The 23915-nt window shown below is 47.0% G+C and overlaps 2 protein-coding genes across 2 annotated transcripts in view; one reads left to right on the top strand and one right to left on the bottom strand.

Annotated features, from left to right (window-relative positions):
• Positions 1 to 17207, top strand: part of DNAH6 (dynein axonemal heavy chain 6) — a 291954-nt gene extending 274747 nt beyond the window's left edge. Inside the window, exons 71-77 of the mRNA XM_067703886.1 lie at positions 1477 to 1606; positions 4434 to 4561; positions 8188 to 8373; positions 8921 to 8993; positions 9794 to 9945; positions 13541 to 13763; positions 17037 to 17207. Of these exons, the coding sequence (XP_067559987.1) occupies positions 1477 to 1606; positions 4434 to 4561; positions 8188 to 8373; positions 8921 to 8993; positions 9794 to 9945; positions 13541 to 13763; positions 17037 to 17140 (996 nt within the window). The 3' untranslated portion in view covers positions 17141 to 17207. The remainder of the gene's footprint in view (positions 1 to 1476; positions 1607 to 4433; positions 4562 to 8187; positions 8374 to 8920; positions 8994 to 9793; positions 9946 to 13540; positions 13764 to 17036) is intronic.
• Positions 17208 to 18889: 1682 nt separating this feature from the next.
• The window catches only part of TRABD2A (TraB domain containing 2A), a 54037-nt gene continuing 49011 nt past the window's right edge, over positions 18890 to 23915 (bottom strand). Inside the window, 2 exon segments of the mRNA XM_067703956.1 lie at positions 18890 to 19715; positions 21656 to 21907. Coding sequence (XP_067560057.1) covers positions 19532 to 19715; positions 21656 to 21907 — 436 coding nt within the window. The 3' untranslated portion in view covers positions 18890 to 19531.

Raw genomic sequence — 23915 nt, 5'->3', positions numbered from 1 at the left:
CACCAGGGATTGAACCCACACCCTCGGCAGCGAAAGCGTGGAGTCCTAACCACTGGACCGCCAGGGAATTCCCCATAATACTTTTCTAATTGGGAAAACGTTATTATTTTACTGAAGTATAGCTAATCTACAATGTTGTGCCCATCTGTGCTGTACAGCAAAGTGACTCAGTTATACACATAGAGACATTCTTTTTTTTATATTCTTTTGCATTATGGTTTATCACAGGATATTGAATCTAGTTCCCTGAGCTATACACTAGGACCTTGTTTATCCATCCATTTTTATCCAATGTTTATCCATCCTATATATAATAGTTTACATCTGCTAATCCCAAACTCCCAGCCTTCCCTCCCCCACCCCCCACCCCCTCTGCTCTCTATGTCTGTGAGTCTCTGTGTTTTGTAGATAGTTTCATTTGTGCCATATTTTAGATTCCACGTATAAGTGATATCATGTGGTATTTGTCTTTCTCTTTCTGACTTACTTCACTTAGTATGATAATCTCTAGTTGCATCCATGTTGCTGCAAATGGCATTATTTCATTCTTTTTTATGGCTGAGTAGTATTCCATTGTATATATGTACCACATCTTCTTTATCCATTCATTTGTCAATGGACATTTAGGTTGTTTTCATGTCTTGGCTCTTGTGAATAATGCTGCTATGAACATAGGGGTGCGTGTATCTTTTTGAATTATAGTTTTGTCTGGATATATGCCCAGGGGTGGGTTTGCTGGATCATATGGTAATTCTCTTTTTAGTTTTCTGAGGAACCTCCACACTGTTTTCCACAGGGGCAGCACCAACTTACACTCCCACCAACAGTGTAGGAGGGTTCCCTTGAGAAAATGTTATTTAAATAAAAGTATGTTCTAAAACTGAATTCTCATTATTTCTTCCTCACTTTCATAACTGCCTTTTAAATAATTAGCCAAAAATTGTTTAACCATTTTTTACTGTGGTAAAACACATGTAACGTGAAATTTATCATTTTAACCATTTTAAGTATACAGTTCAATGACATTCAGTAAATTCACATTGTTGTTCAACCAAAAATGTTCAACTATAACACTGAGAGCTAAACACTGTCATTTCCAATGAGCACATTTTACCAACTATATCTTCAATATAAAAAACAAAATTTCTGGGCTTCCCTGGTGGCACAGTGGTTGAGAGTCCGCCTGCCGATGCAGGGGACACGGGTTCATGCCCCAGTCCGGGAAGATCCCACATGCCGCGGAGCGGCTGGGCCCGTGAGCCATGGCCACTGAGCCTGTGCGTCCGGAGCCTGTGCTCCGCAATGGGAGAGGCCACAACAGTGAGAGGCCTGCGTACCGCAAAAAATAAATAAATAAATAAAATAAAATTTCCTTGGTTTTGGCCACTGCCATTATTTCTCTAATAAACTATGTGTGAAAAATTACTTTTTTGAGAATTTGGTTCTTCACTGTTCTGTCTCTTCTCACCATTACAGTACAAAGAGACCAACACTTTAATCAACACCATACTTGAGGTTCAGCCGAGGTCATCTTCTGGTGGAGAGGGAAAGAGCAATGATGAGATTGTCCAAGAACTCGTTGCTTCTGTCCGGACCAGAGTTCCAGGTACTAAGTAATTCCTAGCATACATGTACAATGGGACTTTTAGGAATAAACTCCGAAAGCTGAGTGACAGGCAGGTGTCCAAATCTGCTTATTATGCAGATTTTTTCTTTACATAGAGAGCTCTTCTGACGTAGAGCTCTCCACTTATAGACGAGAAGCCTATAGCACCTTGACATCTTAACTGCCAGAAGCATGAGGAACAAGTTGGTTTCTAGCTCAATGTAACTTTAACCAGACTTTTTCCTGAGTTTTCTAACATCTCTAGACTTGTACTGTCCGAGACAGTAGCCGTTAGCCACATGTGGTTACTTCAACTTTAAATTAAATTTAAAATTCATTTCCTCAGTTGCACTAGCCACATTTTAAGTGCTGCCATACTGAACAATGCAAATGGAGAATATTTCCATCATCATAAAATATTCTATTGGACAGCCCTGCTCTGGAATCCATTTCATTTTTTTTTTTTTTTTCTCCAACAGGAGAGGTGGCTAGATTATTTCACTTTGTTTTCTGGTGAGTTAGGGAATCTTCCTGAATCATCACAGATCCACTTTCACACTTTTCTTAGAGTGACTGTAGATTTAGATGTCTTCATATATTGTTCATGGTTGGAAATGTCATTATAGGGGAAAAAAAAGATGAGGCATAAAAAAAAACTAGTGACTGTAAAAGTAAACTGTGTTTCTGTCTCTATTCACAATACTCCGGGATCAAGTGTATGGGTTCCCCCCTACATTAAGCAGTTACTCTCTGGACACCAGCTGGGTGTCCTACAATTCAGTTATGACTTTATCCAGAGTGGGCACAGACCCCACGGTTTAAGGGCTCACAAGTCCCACAAGACTGTCCCCACTTCAGAAGCCAACAAGTCCCCAGGGTGTGACCTGTACTTCTGACCAACCAGCCATAAATCGAGGATTCCCACAACCCCCTTCTGGGGTTCAGTAATTTTCTAGAACAACTCACAGAACTCAGGGAAGTGGTTATTTACATTTACCAGATTACTTAATATGATATACTAAAGGATAAGGATAAACAGCAAGATAAAGAAGTACATAAGGCAAGGTCCAGAAGAGTCCCAAGGGCAGGAGGTTTAGTCCTTCCTGGCACATGATGCATTCACCAACCCAGAAGCTCTCCAAACCCCTTCAGTTAGGTCTTTATGGAAGTTTCATTACGTAGACATGATTGATTAAGTCACTGGCCCAGAAGAGTCCCGAGGGCAGGAGGTTTAGTCCCTCCTGGCACATGATGCATTCACCAACCCAGAAGCTCTCCAAACCCCTTCAGTTAGGTCTTTATGGAAGTTTCATTATGTAGACATGATTGATTAAGTCACTGGCCTTTAGTGATTAACTTAACCTCCAGCCCCTCCCCTCTCCCAGGAGGTCAGAGAGTAGAGCTAGAAGTTCCAACTCTCTAATCACATGGTTATTTCCCCTGACAACCAGCCCCTCGTCTTTAGGGGTGGTCCAAGAGTCAGCTCATTAACATAAACTCAGGTGTGGTTGAAAGGGGCTTGTTATCAATAACAAAAGATGTTCCTTTCACCTTCATCACTCAGGAGCTATTTCAGGAGTTGGGGTCAGAAACCAACAATTATAGAAATGATGCTCCCATCACTCTTATCAATGAGGAAATTATAAGAGTTTTAGGAGCTCTGGCCAGAAGCTGGGGACACAGACCAAAAGACATATTTCTTATTACATCACAGTAACACAGACTAAGTCTTGCCAATACTATTAAGGCCCCCGGAAAAGAAAGGACCTGTGTGACCTCAGAAGTCAGTTATGTTCCTCCTAAAGCAGCCCCTCAAAAGACTCTCTTCTTGAGTGTAGAATTGTGTTGATATTGAAGCAACTGAGTTATTTTAGGAAGCATTTTTAATAAACATAAGATGGAGGACTGGGTGGAAAAAGGGATGAAGGTGGATGGCTGGCTGGCTGGATGGATGGATGGATGGATGGATGTGGATGGAAAGTTAGTATACTTGTTTCATAGAGTTCCATTGACACCTAGGAGGTTTTTCTCTCCACGCTTCATAGTTTGTACTTTTACTGTGAAATGATAAGCCATGCCATCTGCTGAGACAAGGGGCAGGGGTGCAATTGGCTCAACAAGAGAACTGAGGTTCCGAATAGCCCGAGGGGACTGACAAAAGGAGAAGAGTGTAGGCATGTAACCGCAGCCCTGTGGACCCAAGAGCTTGCCCTTACCCACACTGCTGTGTGATTTTTCTACGGCAGCCAAAATGTGAGTGGTTAAGAGGAAATTGATGTACATATCTCAGAGCCACTTGTTTTCTCGCACTTTACTCATCTATGTAAGGAAAATGCAGTCCCTTCATTTTTTAGAGCTTATATGAACCTCCACTGGGTGGATTGTAGGGGAAAAGAAGAGCACAATTTTCGATCCAGTTTGAAACATGGACCCATTTCACAATCCAGTCAGTCCCTTTGAACAACACTCAGTAACCTGGGATAAATGCTGTCTCTCTCCTCTCTCCGGGGGTGTCCTGCCCCCAACCCCTCCTCTCCTAGATGCAACACGGGTGTGTAGGGAAGAGCGAGGCTTACATATGCCGCATACACACAAGGCAGAGGAGACGACTCGGGACCCCTGGTACCTCTGGTCTCAGGGATGTCCCTTGTCTACCAGGTAGCACTTGCCACTGAAGTCCGAGCGGCCTGACTCCCGTTCAGCCTAGGCCCCAGGGACAAGAGAAGTTGGCTTTAAGAAAGGTTAAGATAAGTGCATTCCAATAGCAATGAGATAAGGAGAGAAATCAACAATCATTGATCTGACAAATCAGCCGTGTGTGTTTCAGAAACTCTGGAGATGGAGAACGCTTCTGAGAGCCTTTTTGTCAAGGATCCTCACGGACGCCTTAACTCCTTGACCACTGTTCTTGGACAGGAAGTGGACCGGTTTAACAATCTGCTGAGGCTCATACATGTATGCACGCTCACTGCCATCCTTGCTATTGGGTATCAAAGCTTTGTGCAGAGTGTATAACAATGTGAAGTTTCCATTCCCATCACCTCAACATTTCCATCTGGATATGCTAACAACCCTTCAAGCCCAACTTGTCTAAACCTGAATTCACCCTCCTCTAGTCTGTGTTCCCTAGCTCTAATAATGGCCTAGTGACTATGTGGCCTTACAAACCCTTCATTATCCTAACTTGCACCCTTAGAATTACCATTGACTCATTAGGAATTTGACCAGGAACCTAAGCACTCAGTTAAGAGAGATTCAGTGCTTGTTCCTGATGGCTAGTTTGCTTTTAATATCATAGTCTTTATGAAGACTATGACAACCAGAGTTTCTTAAATTGAGGCCACAAAACACCTAAATTAGGGTCCACTGTGCTGAGGTTCAAATGTAGATTCCCTGATTCCACTTCAGACCTACGGAGTTAGGATTCCTTGAGGAATTCCTGGGGATATGAATTTTAAATAAACTCCCCCAGATGATGTCAGTGCAACTAAAATTTAGGAAGAACTATTTAGACCTTTGCCTTATGCTCAGGAATACTTTCTGAATGGCATTGACTTTGTAATGCTGGCTACAGGACTTCCTGTTGTCTCTGTGCATAACTTTAATAAGGGAAACTATTAGAGACCAAATATTGAACAGTAACAGGAAAAGTTCTACTGCCAAGCAGGGAACCAAATACCTAGCACAGAATCAAGGCTGAGTGATAAGATTGGGAAGGGCAGCTAGGGTAGATCTTTTAAAGACCGTCTCTTCCGTATTAGGAAAGGAAAGTCTCCACATGTTTCTGGTCGTCTGGCAATACCCAGGCTTGTGAGTTAGGGGGCCATTGGGTCAGCTGAATACGTTACGTCATCACCTTGGGCCTATGACATCTGGTTAGATAAACCAGTGTCAGCAGGCCAGGTAGTCAGGTCAGAGCTTATTACCTTCTACATTGAATGAATCAGGGTATAGGTGAAGCTGCTGTGATAAAGATCCCCAAATACAGTGGCCAAAACAGGATAGAAATTCACCACTCTCTCAGTTAAGAGCCCAGACAAAGCTCTGTCTAGGACAGGTAGTTAATCTTGCTTTGTGAGCTCATCCAAGGATCTCAGCTGGAGAGCTGGCTCGTCCAGTCTCAACAGGTAGCTCCCATCTCTGAGACTAAGGTGGCCATTCCAACTGTCCCCTTTTGCCAGCCACTGGGACAGGGGAAAGAGAGCTGAGGGAGAGCAGCTTCCTCGTAAAAATGTAGCCCAGAAGTTGCATACATCATTTTTTCTTGTATCCCTTTAGCCAAAGCTTGGTCACATGGCAACACCCCAGCTGCAAGGGTGGCTGGGAAATGTAGTCCCAATATCTGTATTGGATTGCTCTGTGCCCAGATAAAACTAGGAGGATACTGTTGTTCGGAGGAGGAAGAGGAGATGGCTGCTGCTCATCTCTGACATCTTCCACATCATGTATGGCCTTTCACCCACTTAAAGATGGACAAGTCCAAATGTCACTTCCTCATAAAGTCTTCCTGGAACACCAGCCCTTCCCTCCACCACCAGATGACAGGGACCCCTCCTCAGGGCTCCATCACTTGAGGTGTCTGTGTCCATCACTGTTTTTGTGTACAATGTACCACCTTGTTTTGTAATAACTCCTCCATGAGTATGGCTCCCCCAGTAGACAATGAACTTGAAGAGAAGGAGACTAGTATATAAGTCATCTCTGTTTCCCCAGTGCCTGACACGTCCTAAATCTTCCATGAATATTTGAACATGCAAGTGAACGAATGTGGCTCTCAGGAACAAAGCGGTCACTTCTTCTGGTCAAACAACAGTGTCCACCACTAATGGCAGTACTCACCTAAAAACAAGTAGAAGAGATAGGAGCCCTGGGAGAAGCAGCCTGCAAGGCAATCAGGAGTCAGAGCCAAGCACTCCCATTGGAGGGAGGGGTGGTGGCCACCACTGTATGCTGGGCCTGCACCAGAGATCTCCCTCATCCTGGCACCTGCCCTGTCCTGCCTTGCCCTGGCTCTGTCCCAGCCTCCCTTTCACCTCCCCCAGCAAACAGCAAGGCCTCACAGTGGTAGTGATAAGAAAGGCCAGGGGAGGGCGGGAGCCTCAGGGGCCTCGGGCTGCCATCTTGGTGAGCTCACTCTCCTCCAGACGGTTACAGAACTGTGAGACAGGGCAAGTCCTGGGAGAGACAAGGCCGCTAACCATAAGGGAGAACATTCTGACGTGCGCTCTTGCCGCTGGACATGGCTACATGTTAGCTGCCTCCTCTGAGAGAACTGGCCGCAATGTGACCTCTGTCTACGCTGTTTTGGAAGGCACTAGCAGCCTGGCCTCTGCAGCTCCCTGACTTAAGTGTTCTCCATGAATCTTAGATAAGCCTTCTGCTACCTCTTTCCATTTTTGGTGTCTAAGGTGGAGGGTTGTTTGGGCTCTGGCTGAGGCCCTTTTTCCTGAGCTCTGCTGCAAATGGTTCCTCAGATCCTACTTAACACTCCTCTCTTCTATCACTGCCTCTTGTGAAAAGAGTTGGGAGGAGGGGAATAACTCCATGAAGGAATGGAAGGATGACTAGACCTGTCTTGTCACATGTCGCCCGTCTCTAGAACTATCTGCATGTGGTCCTAGGACTTAGTTTTTTAATCAACATAAGTTTGGTCTCTAACATCTTCCTGTAATATCTTCCCCATGTATGGCAGTAGTTGTCACAAAACTGGAACCCATACAAATCTATATGGCTTGCCTTTATCTTTAGCCAGGTGGCGGATATAACCCTGAACTTCCCATGGCTGCTGTGGGTCCAGCATCTCCCAGGACTACTGCCGGCCTCTGTCTTTTTTTGAGATGAGGGGAGGATAAGGGACATACATTTAAAAAGTGTTTCCAGGGGCTTCCCTGGTGGCGCAGTGGTTGAGAGTCCGCCTGCCGATGCAGGGGACACGGGTTCGTGCCCTGGTCCGGGAAGATCCCATATGCCATGGAGCGGCTGGGCCTGTGAGCCATGGCCGCTGAGCCTGCACATCTGGAGCCTGTGCTCCGCAACGGGAGAGGCCACAACAGTGAGAGGCCCGCGTATCGCAAAAAAAAAAGTGTTTCCAGTATAAGGAGGCTCTCTGGAATCAGCTGAAAGATTGGTCTCATCTAAGAATCTCCCCTTTCTGCTATAACTCCTGGGGCCGCAGGCTCCCCCTGGGCAGAGTTAGAGGTACTTCCCACGTCCTCATCCCCCTGTCCATGGTTCCCAATCACTAATCATTAGGCCCATTCTTCCTTTGGCCTGGACGAGAGCTGGATGATGGCTTTTCTCAACATACTTGGGGGCCATCTCTCCACCTTCCCTTCTTCACTTCACTGGATCCTGCTATTATGCCTGAATCACCTCCCCTACAAGGTCTTACACCCCTCTGGTCACATGTAAAAAAATGCATGAAAGATTGGAGCGTCTGGCCCAGCACATAGTTTACAGAGAGGATGGAACCCAGCAAGCAGGTCCTTGAGCGTAAGGCAACACCTGCTACCATGAACAAGTTTCATTCCCACCTGATAATTACATCTGTGAAGGGCACCAACCCCTTTTTATTCTTTCAGACCTCTCTAGATACGCTCAACAAAGCCATTGCTGGATTGGTGGTGATGTCTGAAGAAATGGAAAAAGTGTATAACAGTTTCCTCAACAACCAGGTTCCCTCTCTGTGGTCCAACACAGCCTACCCATCCCTGAAGCCACTAGGATCGTGGGTCAAAGACCTTATTCTGAGGACTGCATTTGTGGACGTAAGAAAATTCACGTCTTTGGGGTCTGATGAATTTGATGACACGGTTGGCCCTCAAGCTCTTAGGAAGCCCTCGCTAACTGAAATATTGACAACCATCGAGGGATCATCTGAACCCAAAGAAACAGAAATTTCCAGAATAGCATCAGTTTGAAAGTCTTATGCTGATTATAGTAGAGTTTGCCCTAGACCCTTATCCCCACAGTCCATTTTAATTCCAGGTCATCCTTGGAGTTTCAGATCTAGTTCATGAGATCTCACCATGAGGTACAGAACCAATCTGACATGGGTCCAAACGGTCAGGTGTGACCTTGCCGCCCTCTCCCCCTTCTAGAACTTCTGTAATAACCAGGTTCTGGGTTTATGGTCAGCCTGGTGGGTGAGGAAGGGGGACAAGGCAGGCAGTAAGAATGGGGCTGGTGATAACTCAGGACCGGTTTAGATTCTGCCTCCTGGACACCCTCCAAAATACGACTTTGATTTAAAAGACAAATTCTATCTCAGAAAAAAAAAAAAAAGTACATTATGGTGTAATGTTTCTCCTTCAGCTGTGGCTCAAAAGAGGACAGCCTAAGTCCTTCTGGATCTCCGGTTTCTTCTTTCCTCAAGGATTTCTAACAGGTACCAGTGCTTTCCCTAGAAAAATCCCATAGGAACGATCATTATGTGTGATGAGCTGTGCCAGGTTTCTAGGAACTTTGAAAATGGCATGGCTGCTGATGGCCTAACCAAGGGGTTGTTGATTATAAGGCAGCCGAACAAGGCCCTGCTCTTCCTCGCTTGCTGGGGTGGGGAAAGGATGGCAGAAATAGCAGATGTTCCTCCAGCAACCTAATGCCCACTCCTCTCAGGTTACCAGTGCAAATGCTGCTGCCCTGTGAGTGCACACAGCTACCCCACATGCTCAAGGGCACTACCTGCTCTCCACCTTCTCTGGCCCCACCTCTGAGCAGCGTCCTTCCCTCTAAAAAATACTCTTACTATCCCTCCAGTGGCCCTCAGGGATTCTGCCCAGGACCCCAGAGGGGACCAAGGTCTCTGGGCTCCTAGATGCTAATGAGCCCAGCCCTTCATCTGTCTCATCCTGAGTCCCTTCTAAACAGCCTATAGACAGCCCATACAAGACAAGCTACGCAAGATGCTAAAGTTGGGGAGATTGGGCTCTGAAACTGCCTCACGGGCTTGTCTCTCTCATTGGCAGAGCGGTGCACTTCAGACTTGGCCTCCCCTCCCTTCCCAACCAGGACCAAAATTCGCACATGCTTTTGCTCCACCCCTCCCAACTAATTCAGAGTAAGATGTCAATGGTTGGGTCCTCTGGATGGAGAGGAAGCTCTCTAACGCCAGAGCATCCTGGTTGAGGCGAGTGGGGGCCATGTTTGGGCAATAGTAACCCAGGTTTCTGGCTTTCATATTTACAGGAACTCTTCAAAATCATGCTCGGAAATATAATTTGCCTATAGATGAGCTGAGTTTCAAGTACAACATGATTCCTATCTATCGGGATCAAGCCACAGTTATAGACGCTGCCAAGACAGTGCAGTTTGGACAAGAACTGCCCATGGACATGGAGGTATTGTCCCCCTGACAGTTGTTACAGCACAGCAGCTTCTGTCCCACTGTCATCCAGTATCTTAGGCAATCTCCCCTGCCCTACCCCCCCCCACTTTCTATTTGCAGGAGTGGGAGAGGGCAGGGTGGGACTCACAGCCCCAAGACAAGCTCCCCAATTAGCAGTGACCGGATGAGAACTGCCTAAATTAGTCTGACCTGTAAAAGTATATTTTACAGCAATACTGTAGATACCTACAGTAACTTTCTCATTCGTGCGGAGGCAATATGGCAAGAGGTTAAAAACCAGAGTTTCAGCACTGGGCAGCCCTGAGTAAATTCTGACTTTCTCCCTCCCCAGTTGTGTCTGCAAGAGCAATTACTAACATGTCTGCACCTCAGTGTTCACATCTGCAAAATGGGGCTCATGCCACCAACCTCAGAGCTGTAGGGCAGTGTAACTGAAACTTCAGGTGTCATGTGACCAGCACATAGTGAGCCCACAATAAATAACTGTTATCATAAGCTAAACTTATCTGCCTCGTTCACTCAGCTGCCTCCTAGCAGAATTGATATGCTAACTTCATATATCATATAACTGTAACTACATCACATAACCAGTAGGAATGTATCAATACTAAGGAAGCAGTTCAGACTCTTTGCTTACATAGTTTACTCCCTCTAGAGCAGAGGTTCTCAAAATGTGGTCCACAGACCAGCAGCATCAGCATCACCTGGGCACTTATTAAAAATGAACTTATTTACAAAACAGAAATAGACCCACAGATGTAGAAAGCAAACTTATGGTTACCGAAGGGGGAAGGGGGGAGGGATAAATTAGGAGGTTGGAATTAACATATACACACTACTATATATAAAATAGATAACCAACAAGGACCTACTGTATAGCACAGGGAACTATACTAAATATTTTGTAACAACCTATAAGGGAAAAGAATCTGAAAAAGTATATATGTATATGTATATATATATATATAGAGAGAGAGAGAGAGAGAGAGAGAGAGACATAGACATATATATGTTAACTGAATCACTGCTGTATACCTGAAACTAACACAACTTTGTAAATCAACTATACTTCAATTTAAAAAAGAAAAAGAAATGTAAATTCCAAGGACTCATTCCAGATTGAATCAGAGACTGGGCTGGGACCCAGAAATCTATATTTTAACAAGTCCTGCAGGGGGTTCTTAGCCCACTTGAGTTTCAGAACCCCTGCTCTAGAATATCTCAACATCGACTGCAGGTTAGAATCACCTATGGAGCTTTAAAAACATCTGATGCTCAGTCCACACCCAATTACGTCAAAATCACCCCAATTATATCAGTCATCATTATATTTTAAAGCTCCCCTGGCAATTCCAGTATATAGCTGTGAGAGCCACCACTGCCGATCTGAGCTGCCCACTTTCAACGTGCTGAGATATTGATGGGGCAGGGAAACCTCTGCTTCAATGCACCTGTCCACCCCAGTGGGCCTTATTAATGTAATTTTCTATGTGTGCTGTGAAATCAAAGATCTGCTCCAGATTGCTTTTGCCAGGAATGTGTTCACTAGCCGGTCAGTGTAGATGGGGTAAGTGGCTTTTACTAAACCTTTCTTAAAGTATCATGGTATTAGTAGGAATTGTTCCTGGGTAACTTAATCAGTATCCACCCACTCAGATCTGCTTGATCTAGTGTTTGCTCTGATTAGCAAAAACACACAAAGATGAGATTGATCCCATATTCATGGATTACTCTATGAAATGCTGTAATACCCCATGCCTCTTAATTGCCTGTATCTTAAAATGACAATGAAAGAGCTTACGTCTTTAAGGGAATTTGTTTTAGCATCAAAATTTTTTTGATGCTAAAGTATTTGCATGCAAAAGTAGGGGGAAATCAACTGAAAGAGGCACTCCTTGTTATTTTGAGACCCTTCTTAGCCAGGAGGGCATCGGAGGCCCAGGTCAGGACTAACTGAGGCTGCAGGAGGGCAGGACGACACCCACATAAAAGCCCTCATCCAGTCTGTCCTGGATGCTGGCCCTGCTCTGTGCCCGGCGCGCTCCATGTGCCACATAGACTGACTCTGACGGACAGATGTTTACAGTGACCACCGGGGCCTCCGTCCCTCCAGCCTGCCCCAGTCTACACACATCTCCACGTGGGTCATGTGCAGTGAACCACAGTGATGCCTGGGAATGCCGCCTGCCTTCTGTGGAGACTGCAAACTGTATAGTCAGCCCATCTCCTGGTCCTCCCAGCAAATGTCTGCAAGACACAGCGGGAGACTGTTGGATGACTTGAGTTCTGTTACAAACAGCAGGGCCACTGTCAGCCCATTGCCGCCTTTGTGCCATTTAGGAAAAGGCACTCGCTCTGTGTGTGTGCAGACGGCTCCTACACACAGCTTGGCAAGTGGATGGCAGGATGGTTTCAGCCTCTACTCAGGCAAACCTGCACAAGCATATAGAGTAGCCCCCAAAACAGGAAGGCCTTGCTCTACCTTGCTGCACGCGAGGGACAAACTACAGGACACTAGGTAGTAAAGTCCAACCAAAAAGCACTTACCATCCTTTTATTCACTATAAAACACATCCCTTATGACCACACAGCTTGGTCCTCTGCCTGCAGGTGTGAAGCTCCAGTTATCCAAAGGTCTAGGGCCCCAGAACTGGCCAAATTCACTCAATGTTTGAGGAAGGATACACAGAAGCCCACAACTGGAAGAAATTGTATACCAGTGGTGACATCTAATCACAGGACATTGAGGGACAGGGGCTCTGTCTCTGTCTCTCTTTCTCCTGCAAAATTTCTTTTTTTTTTTTTTAATTTATTTATTTTTGGCTGCATTGGGTCTAAGTTGCTGCATGTGGGCTTTCTCTAGTTGTGGCGAGCAGGGGCTACTCTTCATTGCAGTGTGTGTGCTTCTCATTGTGGTGGCTTCTCTTGTTGCGGAGCATGGGCTCTAGGCACGCAGGCTTCAGTACTTGTGGCACACGGGCTCAGTAGTTGTGGCACGCAGGCTTAGTTGCTCCGAGGCATGTGGGATCTTCCCGGACCAGGGATCGAGCCCATGTCCCCTGCATTGGCAGGCAGATTCTTAACCACTGCACCACCAGGGAAGTCCCGCTTCCTGCAAAATTTCCCTTAAAAAACTTTCCATAAAAAAAAAAAAAAAACTTTCCATAGGCACTCTGCAAATATTATTGCCAATATATAACCTCTCTTCTGGAACGGCACCCAGATCTTTGAAAGGCCTTGCTAAAAATAACAGATGATAATCACAGCCCTCTTGTCCATCCACTTCCCATGAGAAGGGGAAAATCCTAATGTCATGATATCAGAGTCTGAAGCCCATCAGTGGGTTTCCCAGGGGTACCCCCTACCGGACAGCCTGTGGGAGTGTGAAAAGTATGAGATTTGGTGACAAACTGAAAAGCAAATTATTTCACCTTTTGGAGCCTTGGCATTCTCCTCTCCAAAATGTGAGTGATAAGAGAATCTCTGGATTGGTTCTTAGAATTGAGTGAGGATGTAGGACTAGGAGGTGGCCCACAAAACTGACCCCTCCTCCTCTTCTCACCTATGAACTTCTGGGTGTCTTTCAGTTGCCCTCTCCTGAGGATGGTGTTCTTGTCCATGGGATATTCATGGATGCTTCTCGATGGGACAATGAGGAGATGGTGATAGAAGACGCACTGCCCGGACAGATGAATCCAATGCTGCCTGTGGTGCATTTTGAACCCCAACAAAATTATGAGCCAAACCCAACACTCTACCACTCCCCACTTTATAAGACAGGGGCCCGGGCAGGAACACTCTCAACCACAGGTGAGGATGTTCTAAGATCAGTATAATGACCGAATGCAAACTACAATCATCAAAGTCCAAATGCTGAACTGTAATGTACAAAGGGTGATCTTGGACCAATTAGCCAGGCTTAAAATAAGACCACTTATAACACACAAATGTATAAATGCTGTAAATTCTATTTGTTTTAATGCTGAGTGTAGATTAATATTATAAAGCCAATACTTGCTTCTATTAGTCTGATGAGTAGAAAATAGTTTATTTTGTGTGTGTGTGTCTTTCAATTTATTTATTTATTTTGGTTGTGCCGGGTCTTAGTTGTGGCCAGCGGGCTCCTATTTGCGGCATGCACGTGGGATCTAGTTCCCTGACCAGGGATCGAAACCGCATCCCCTTCACTGGAAGGTGAATTCTAAACCACTGCGCCACCAGGGAAGTCCCAGAAAGTAGTTTATTGAGCAGTGCCTTCTAATTGAAAAATGATGGACTGAGTAGACACATCTATCTCTGATCAAATCCACTGAGACTCAGCGTAGAAAAGAGATTTTAAAACAAATAAGTGGAATGCCATGCTACAAAAAGAGAAATCTTAGTAGACCTGAAACTGAGATACAGCCCTGAAAAAAAGGAACTGGATAAAAAGATAAGCTGAAGATTGAATGCAGACAGCTAGAGAGTGAGACAAGAGAATGCACTGAGGAAATCCCTCAAAGGACAGCACAGTGCAATATTTTTAAGTGACACTGTGGAAGGAGTTAAAATCACCAACATTTATCTAGCAGGCAATCTGGAAGGAGAAAGGAGAAAAAATGGAAGAGCAGTAATATTTGAAAAACTGGCTGATAATTTCCCAGAACTGAAGAAACAGTTGAGTCCTCAGATTGGGAGATCTCACAAAGTGGTAGGGGTAATTTTTTAAAATATACAATGAACAAATAAACAAATTTTAAAAGAAACCTAGATATATCAGAGTGATACCTAAGACCATCAGAAATAAAGAAAATTCTCAAAGAGATGAAATGCATTAATATACTACAACTAAAATTCCAGAAAATGAGAATCAGATTGACTTCAGACATGTCTCATTATCCACAGTTCATATAAAAATAGAGAAACTTCTTCAAAGGGCTGAGGAAAAACAACTTTGAACCAGAATTGCAAGTGCAACCAAATTATCATCTGAACGAAAAGTTGTAATAAAGACCGTCTTGGACATACAAAGGCTCTAAATTAATCACCACTGATCCTCTACTTAACACACACACACACACACACACACACACACACACACACACACGGTTAAATCTTTAATAGTTTGACCATAAAAATGAATTTATAATAACTTGGAACTAAATTTCCAGATGACAGAAATACGAGAGGGGAGCCAGGAAGAAAGAACTAAAAAATCTTTCTCATTTGAATGGAGAATATAGATACTGATGATATTTATTTTTCTAATAAAATATTCAGTTAAAGGGTGTTCTCTAAGGGTAATGTACAGACTAGAACTAAAATAGACATTCGTGTCACATGACCTCCCACTCCTATGACAAATCTAAAAAAGTATTCAAAGGTATTTTTTAAATTAATAATGGTATTTACAAGTTTTTGTAGGGACATGTACTTTTTTTTTTTATTTTTAATGGTACGCAGGCCTCCTCTCCCGTTGCGGAGCACAGGCTCCGGACGCGCAGGCTCAGTGGCCATGGCTCACGGGCCCAGCCGCTCCAGACCGGGACACAAACCCGTGTCCCCTGCATCGGCAGGCGGACTCTCAACCACTGCGCCACCAGGGAAGCCCTTGCCCATTTTTTAATAGAGTCATTTTTCTTCTTATTATTGGCTAAAATTCCAACAGGAACTCTGTGGTTTTCAGGAAAAGGAACAAAGAAAAGGTAGTAATTAAAATGACAGTGCACTGGCACAAGATTCTATAAACAGATCCAATGTACTGGAGAGAGCACCCAGAAACGCACTGTGCATATATGGGAACTTGACCTGTAATACCAGCATCATTTAAAATTGATCAGGAAGATGGAAATTATTCCACAAATGATGCTGGGACAATTGGTTATACCAAACTTAGATCCTTATCTCCTACCACATACAAAAATTAATCACAGATGGACTCTATAGACTTAATCATCACTAAAATTTAAAATTATTAACCTTAATGAAATAATGGCTCTAAGTAATAATTATCAGCTGCTGCTGACATTCCAACAAAGAAAGACAACCAGACACAAGGCGTTTCCTGATGGAAGTGCACACCACCTAGGAAGTATTCTTGCCAAAAAAACTCAACCCTGAATGTGATCACACCTCTAGATCTAACCACCCTTGCAGGAATAGAGGAACATGTGTAAAGTCACCACAGGGATGCTGTCAACAAGAGCCAGACTCTGGGAAACCTCACAGGAGAAATAGCCTGGTTGTTTCAACAAATATATTACAAGGGGGTGGCAAAAGGAACAGAGGGGAAACTACCTGTTAAACAACACATCACTGTTGCAAGGTATGGACCTTATTTGAATTTCAATTCAAACTAATGGTTACTATACATATACATTCTGCATATGTACTAAAAAATGTCATTCGAGCACCTGCCAAGGCACCATGCAGGGAATGACGTACAAAGATAAGGAAAGGGGAGATGTAGGCATTCTCTGCTGGGGACACCACCACCTGCCCCGACCTCCACACAGATGGGGTTTGCTGTGAAGGCCAGAAACAGCAACCCCATCCTGAGGGCAGGGTCCTCTTCTCAACCTGGTCCTGGCCCCCCTCAACCAGGCACAGAGTGAAGAAATGGTAAAAGTGCCCTCTTACTTCAGATGTCCCAGAGCTGAGGGACATACCTGTGACTGCACTGAGTCATCTCAGGACCCCAGTGCCTACCTACTGGGTGGAACAAAGGATGGATGGATGGATGGATGGACAAGCAGATGGACAAACGGATGGATGCCCAACCTACCAATTGTATCCCCTGAATCCCATTAAAACTCAGGCCTCAATCCTAGTCCAATGCTCCCTGAAACAAACTGCAGAGAACCTGAAACATAGTTTATAAGGTTATACAAGGTCTAAGCTGGACAGGTCCTAAAGGATCATTTGTTCTAACATCTTCATTTTATACAGCATAAAACTGAAATCTGTAGAGGACTATTTGCCCTTCTTCTTTAGAGGCAAAGTCAGGTCTGGAGCCCGGGTGTCTAAACTCCCAGTACAGTGGTTTTTGTATTAAGGGGTTATTCTTTAAAGTAACAACCCTTTTTTCCCTGTATTCTTAACTAGGTCATTCAACCAACTTTGTGGTGACCATCCTCTTACCCTCCAAGCGGTCCAGAGATTACTGGATTGCCAAGGGATCGGCTTTGCTCTGCCAACTAAATGAGTGAAAAGGTGCCACCTCTGTGCTTAAAAAGAACCAGGCCAGAGATCTTTCCTGATGGGGGAGAAAAGTCTGCGTAATTTATATGCGAGCAAAACAGGTTTACTTCTGATCTGGCTTAAAGGTAGCAAGTGTGGCTTTTATTTCTTTTATAACCTAAAATAAAGTGTTTTGAGTTTCTCTTTCTGGTGGTAATTCAAGCTCTGATGTGAAAGCAGTGAGTTCAGCGCTCACCTCTTAAGCCTGCTCCCCCTCCCCCATGCAGGAGGCAGCTTCCCATCAGTAAGGGGGGTGGCTGGGACGGGGGTAGGGGGGTGGGTGCGGGGGGTGGCTGGGACGGGGGTAGGGGGGTGGGTGGGGGGGGTGGCTGGGACGGGGCGGGGAGGGGACTGGGGCGGGGGGGGGAGGGGCGGCGAGTCAGACCTCAGCACTTCCTCATCCGCATGGGCTTCCTTCCTCTTCACGCTAATGTGAAAGGCCCACTGTACACGTCAGTCTCGTGGCCCTACGTTCTTCCATGTCTAGACCAGTTTAAGGCTCAGGGCCCAGCACATGAGATCTGGGCCCATGGTGCCATTCCCCCATGCTGTGGGGCTGGATTACAATCCTTAGAAAAGCCTGCGGTCTTTCACGATTGTGCAGGTCGCTCCCACTCAAGGGCAGAGGAATTTTCCGCTTTGGGGTAAAACTGTATGAAAACTGGCCAAGTCACCCTCCAGGTGCATTGGCGCCCCTGCCACCTCAAAAGCAGTGCTGAGATGGAGCAGCCGCTGTGGTTTGCAAACCATTTTGCGTCAGCCCTGCCAACCGCGTCTGTTGCTTCCTCGGCCCGGATATGAGCCAAAAAATTGGGTACCACCCAGCTAGGATGTGAGCCTCTGGAGAAAGCCACGCCCCCTGCTTACAGGAAGAACAGGGTCAGCCACAGCAATCCTGTAGACTCAAGTCACTGAGAAGCAGGGAGCACCACCTCTATTAGGAATCAGAGGGAAGAGGTGCCTCCTAAGTCAGGGGAGTGGCTACAGCTGCAGAAGTCAGAGGGTTGACATTAGGCACCGCAGCAGCTGTAATCCGAGGTCAGAACGCTGCAGGAAGCTGCACCAGCCTCATGCAGAGCCACTGCACACACTTGTGTCTGCTGGAGCCTGCACATAACTGCCACTACGACCGAAGAAAAAGGTCTTCTGCCCCTTTCACCTTCCAAATCTCACTAAGTGTATCTCATTAGAAGACTCTCGATCATAGCAGCAAGGGAATCTCGGAAAGTTTAGCCCTCCTACCCCTGCAATACAGGGGGCACAGAATGGAGCCAAGGTGGTGAACATGGATCCTGAGTGCCATCACATCACTTGGTAGGACTCAAAGATCTCCTTGGCCCTGGAAATGACCAAGAATGAACCCACAAGAAAGTCTCTGGAAAAAGGAAGGGAAGGCCACAGAGCTGTAAGCCCAGGCAATCAAGGTACCTGAAACCAGATACTTCTTATTGGCCCCATCCAAGTCCTGGGCAGACCCTCTGGGTTTTTATGAGCTGCTCAGAGACCCACGAGAACCAAAAGGAAACTCTGCCACAGGCGGGAGACCCTGGTCTGTAACCATGGTGGCCACAGGGGGAGGGGGGGCGGGTATCAGCTGGGCAGGGCTGAAAGTTCCCATTTCAGACTCAACTAGGGAAATTCTATTTTTAGTCATTTTATATACAGATTCTTCATAAGACTTTATTTGGAAATCACAAAGACATATAAATAATTAAGTAACACACAGGACAGGGACGGGGGGAGAGGATGAAAACCATTTTCTTGCACAACACCCCTGACAAAGCCTACCTATCCACCAGTCTTCAGCATGTGGATGAGACACCCTCACACACTGTACATAATAAAAGCACTTGTCAGAGTGCAGGACCCACACTAGTCACCAGACCTTGAATAGACAGGAGCAGAACAGAAGTTCTACAGCCTACCAACTGTTGCATCCAGAACCAGGAGAGGATGGGGAGAAGAGCAGCAGGAAGGAGGAAAGGGGCAGGGTCCATGGCTGCAGGCAGACCCAGGAGTGGGCCCAGGAGTGCAGCAGGGATAGTATTCAGAGCATGCGAGCAAAAAGAGCTGTTTGCTTGGTATACACACTGTGGCAAAAAATCTACACAAAAGAAGTATTTAATAATTTTCTTACAATTAATTATTTTCATACAGCTCATTACGTTACAAAACTATACACCTCCCCCAAGCATTGCTGGATAACCCAAAGTCATTCCTTGGGAAAAGAAGAATCAACGCTGGCTTTTTAATTTTGAGTCTCTTCTCCTGGGTTGGGCCTATCAGGGCCAGAGCACAGTGTGGAGTACAAAATGGCTGTCCTTCAAGTCCGAGGCATCAGGTCTTGGCTTCTCTGGTCATTACAGGAGGGTTGTCTCTGTTTGGAAAGCCAGCACCAGCACCCATAACATAGGTGTCCAGACAGACAGGCAGGCACTGCTGACCACCATCTGGCTGTGGGGAGACTGCCCAGGGCGAGGGAGCCGCAGCTTGGCGGAGATGCGCCTGTCCAGAACGGGGACCTGGAGCTGTGGGATCCCAGCACTTGGAGGCAAAGAGAAAGACACAGTCTCAGGGCACAGCAAGAGCCACTGGATACTCCGAGGCCCCCAAAGGCCTGCACAGCTCCTTCTCACCTCTCTCCTCCAAAGACAGGAATGTATCTTAGTACGTTAATAGATTTCCTATGTCTTGGCCCTCGTGACTACTGCTACAACAAAACCAAATGATACAGGCACGAAGATTAGCACACTGAACAACTCTCCCCCAGCTATCTGCTTCTTGGTTCAAGGATTATTAAAATTAGTTTCCTCAGACTTGCTAATTATCAGCCTCTGGGCAATGCCAAGCAGGGACCCTCCTCCCTGACCACACAGAGAGGCACCGCCAAGCCAGGAGGATTCCTCTCCGGGTCTCTGGCTCTCTCCCCTACCCCAGCTTGGGTCTCATGTGAACACCACGCAGCCTTCCCAGGTCAAGACAGAACAAGCGCTGGCTCACCTGGTCCTTTCAGCTCAGCTCTGGTGTAAAGTGCCCAATCCCTGCATGGCCACCTTGAAAGGAAATGGCCCAGACTGAGAAGGTACTAAACAGGTCAGTGTATTCCTCCATCAGTGAAGGATGGTTGAGGAGCCTCCCCGTGTCAGGCACCATGGGGCACATGGACACCAACAGGATCTGTCCGTGCTCTCCAGGTTACATCTGGCTGCCAGCTTCTGTCCATTTAAAAATGCAAACCCCACAGCACACGGAATGCCTGCCTCAAACCTTTCAGTGGCACCCTACTTCTCTCAGGCGTGAGATTCTCACAGTGATTCCATCCAATTTACCTTCTAGACCTACCTCACCCCTCTTCCCACTGACCTCCCAGGCTCCAGCCAGAATTACTTCATCTTGGTTCCTTTAACATGATCACTCTCTCCACATCAGACTTTTGCACTGTTCCCCTTGCTGGAACTCCCTCGCCTCCCTGTTCAGTTGTTTACACATTCATTCAACATTCATTATTAAGCACCTATGCAGGTATCAGATGCCTGCATCTCCTGATCCAGACTCAGAAGCTCTGTTCATTGGGCTTCACTTTGTCAGGCTTCTACTCAGCAGCAAGCAAAAGGTCGCTTCCTCCAGGAGGCCCTTCCTGACACCCGCCACCCTAAGTTAGGTAGTAATGTCCAACACACAAACACACACACGCGCGTCCCCGCAGCCCCCTACACTCCCCTTGTGAATAATCAACTCAAAATCCAGCTTCCTCCCCAGACTGTGAGCTCCATGAAGGCAGGGCCAGTGTCGGTCTGGTTCACCCCCAAAGCCACAGCACCAACACAACAGCGGGCACATAGGAAGAACTCAAAAAGTTTGGTATAAATTGAACTGTAGCCTGGATCCCAGGCCTCTCTGGTGTAGTTCTTCCAGCAGAAACCAGGCTGGGTCCCCATCTTTGGCTCCTCTACCCACCTCTGATCCACCCACTGGGCATCTCTGCGAGTGCACATTCTGTGGTCACCATGCTCCCTGCAAAACGTAAGGGCTGAACAAGCCCATTCCTACAGAGGTGCTTCCAGCTCCGGAAAGCTATGAGCTTCTCCCTGATCTGCGGTGGAGAAAGGGCTGGGAAATCAAGTTCTTCTCAACCTTTATTCCAGCCTCATACTACTTTTAACAGACCCACCCATGCCCCCCGCCCTATCTGTTCGTTAACAGAGATAAATATGGGGTCCTGGCCCCGGCCCTGGCTTGAAGCAGTTACTTTTAATCTGGATTCACCTCCACCAGAGTGGACAGAAGACCGCTGTCCAGGCCATGAGAAAGGAGAAAGGTTGCACCGTGATGGTGGGGCCACTCACCCCCTACCACAGCCTTGAACTTCCGCCCCTGAAGCAGTGTGACCCTCATTCCTGGGCTGCCGCCCACCCGCACTTCCGGGGTGAGGACTGACCGGGCGATGGGCTCGTGGCTGGCCCAGGCCGGCCCAGCCACCTCACCTCTCCTCCAGTCGGACCCACAGGTCGATGAACTGCCGGAGCCGCTGCCTCCGCTGCGGCCGCCTCCGCTTCTTCCGGAACTTTCGTCGTGCCTCGCCCGGCAGGTAGGAACTTCTGGGCAGAGGCTGGTGGAGCGGCAACAGTGGGGGCCCGGCAGACCCAGCTTCCGGTACCTGAGCTTCTGGGGCAGGCGCTTCCGGAGCCAAGACGGCAGAGGGGGCGGGCTGTGACAACGGGTTTCTGGTCTCTTCTCTGTAAACAGAGGAGGAAGGAAGAGGAATTGAAGGAAGGTCCCCCAGCATGATGCCCTCCCCCGCCTTTAAGGCTCGGGACCTCACAAAAGGCAGATAATGTGAAAGTTCAAGCCGGCTGGGGAGGCAGGGGTCTCAAAACCACCTCGAAAAGTGATCACTTTGACGCCTTTGTTTCTCCCTCACATACCCTCATTGTACTCTCTCCAAATCCCCTAGCTCTGGGGAAGAAATAAAAGATTCTTTCTTAACCGCTTATAACTACTGCACCTGCCTAACAACGGCTCACCACTGCCTAGAAAGTCACTGAAGATTACGGCGTTTTAAGAGGAGTGAAAAATGTTTAAATGCTCTTTACTTAGAACAATTGAAGTGGCCCTCAACCCTGTTCCTCCCTCCTGTATCCCTATAAGGGCTCTGCTCAGAAAGAGGCTCTTCAACAGCCACAGCAGCCTGCCCAGATCCCTCAAGGATTATCACGTGGCTGCCGAGAAGGGGAAGAAGGAAGGAGGTACCTCCACAGCCAGTGCCCTCGTTATGTCCTCACCCACCCCTTCACTATGGGCATCTCCCTGGTTCTGGGCCCAGAGTCCCTCGCCCCTTCTTCTCCCTGAACAGGAGCTCCTTTAGGGACCTCATGCTCTCTCATGACCTCACCCAGGAGCACCGTAGAGAAAGAAGTGCACCACTGAAAACTCTTAGACGCTACCCTCACAGAACACAGTCAGGACAGCTGCTGCAGCCATCCACATCAAACTCCCCAGGATCGTGGGAGAGGGTGAACCCAGGCCTTTGCACTGGATCTCACAGACTCTGATAGAATTAAGGGTAGGGGCACTGAATAGATCCCTGGCAGAGGAAACTACATGAACAGGGAGGAAGGGGCTGGAAAGCTAAAACTGGGAGAAGAAAGGGCAGAAAGAAAAGGGCTGTGCAGGCGAGGAGTCCGAACTGTATCCTGACTCTGACAAGTTGTGTCACCTTTGGTTTCTTCATCAGTAAAGGAGAAGAAACCCCCACCCCACAGGCTGGTGTTGAGGGTTAACTGAGAGTCGGTGTGAACCAAGTTACCACCTGACAATTGATCAATAAACGTTCCTTCCTCCCCCCGGAAGTGTGAGCAGCCCAGTAAATGACAGGACTGGTTCTCAGCTTTCATTGTGTGTCAGAATCTCACGGAGAGATTTTTTAAATATTGACTCCTGACCTCTCTTCCCCCAGGGGCAGGTGTCAGGGTTAGAGGCAGATTTAAGGAGTCTGAGAACAACCAGCAACACACACACACACACCCATCCACACTCCCAAGCGGGGCCCTCTCTGGCAACCCCAAAGATAGTGTGATAAACCGCAGCCGTGAGAGTCAGCCTGGGGCCAGGGGCTGAGAAGTGATCAGAGGGCCCAGCCCACCCTGCTTTCCAAGAGCACACGGTCCAGTGGGTGAGGAGAGATCCACAGACCCTCTCCGCCAAACAAGCAGAGAATCCCTAAGGGCTGGGCTCTCCCCCCAGAGCTGAAGGAGAACGGGAGGGAGAGATGGATGGAGGTCTGCAGCAGGGCTTTCTCAGTCAGGGGAAGAGTGGAGGGAGACTGCAGACAGTGGAAAGGAAGAGCATTAGCAGAGGTGGAGAGGCAGCGGCGAGGACAAAAGGTTTTCTGATATCAGAGGCAGATCCGTGCTGGGAAAAGGTGGGGTCTGGGTGCCGAGGCATCGTCATGAAGAAACTGGACTTTGGAAGAGGACAACAAGAAACCCTGAAGGTTTCTGAGTCAGGGACACTTGCAAGATTAGTCCCACAGAAAGGTGGAGAAGGGACCAGAGGGCGATGACCTTAGGAACAAAGGGGGCAAATCTGAGAGAGATTTTAATGGAAGAAGCCAGAGGCCTGGTGAAGGTGGAAAATGAGAAGAAGTCTTAGGTGAGGGCTTTTGTAAACTAGAAAGTACTGTGTGAAGAACGGCTGTTACTGATAAACGGAGTGCAAGATATGGAGAGAGGTGGGGGATGAGAT

This window comes from Pseudorca crassidens, chromosome 14 (genome assembly GCF_039906515.1).
Source record: "Pseudorca crassidens isolate mPseCra1 chromosome 14, mPseCra1.hap1, whole genome shotgun sequence".
NCBI lineage: Eukaryota > Metazoa > Chordata > Mammalia > Artiodactyla > Delphinidae > Pseudorca > Pseudorca crassidens.
This window is presented reverse-complemented; position numbering and strand designations above follow the sequence as displayed.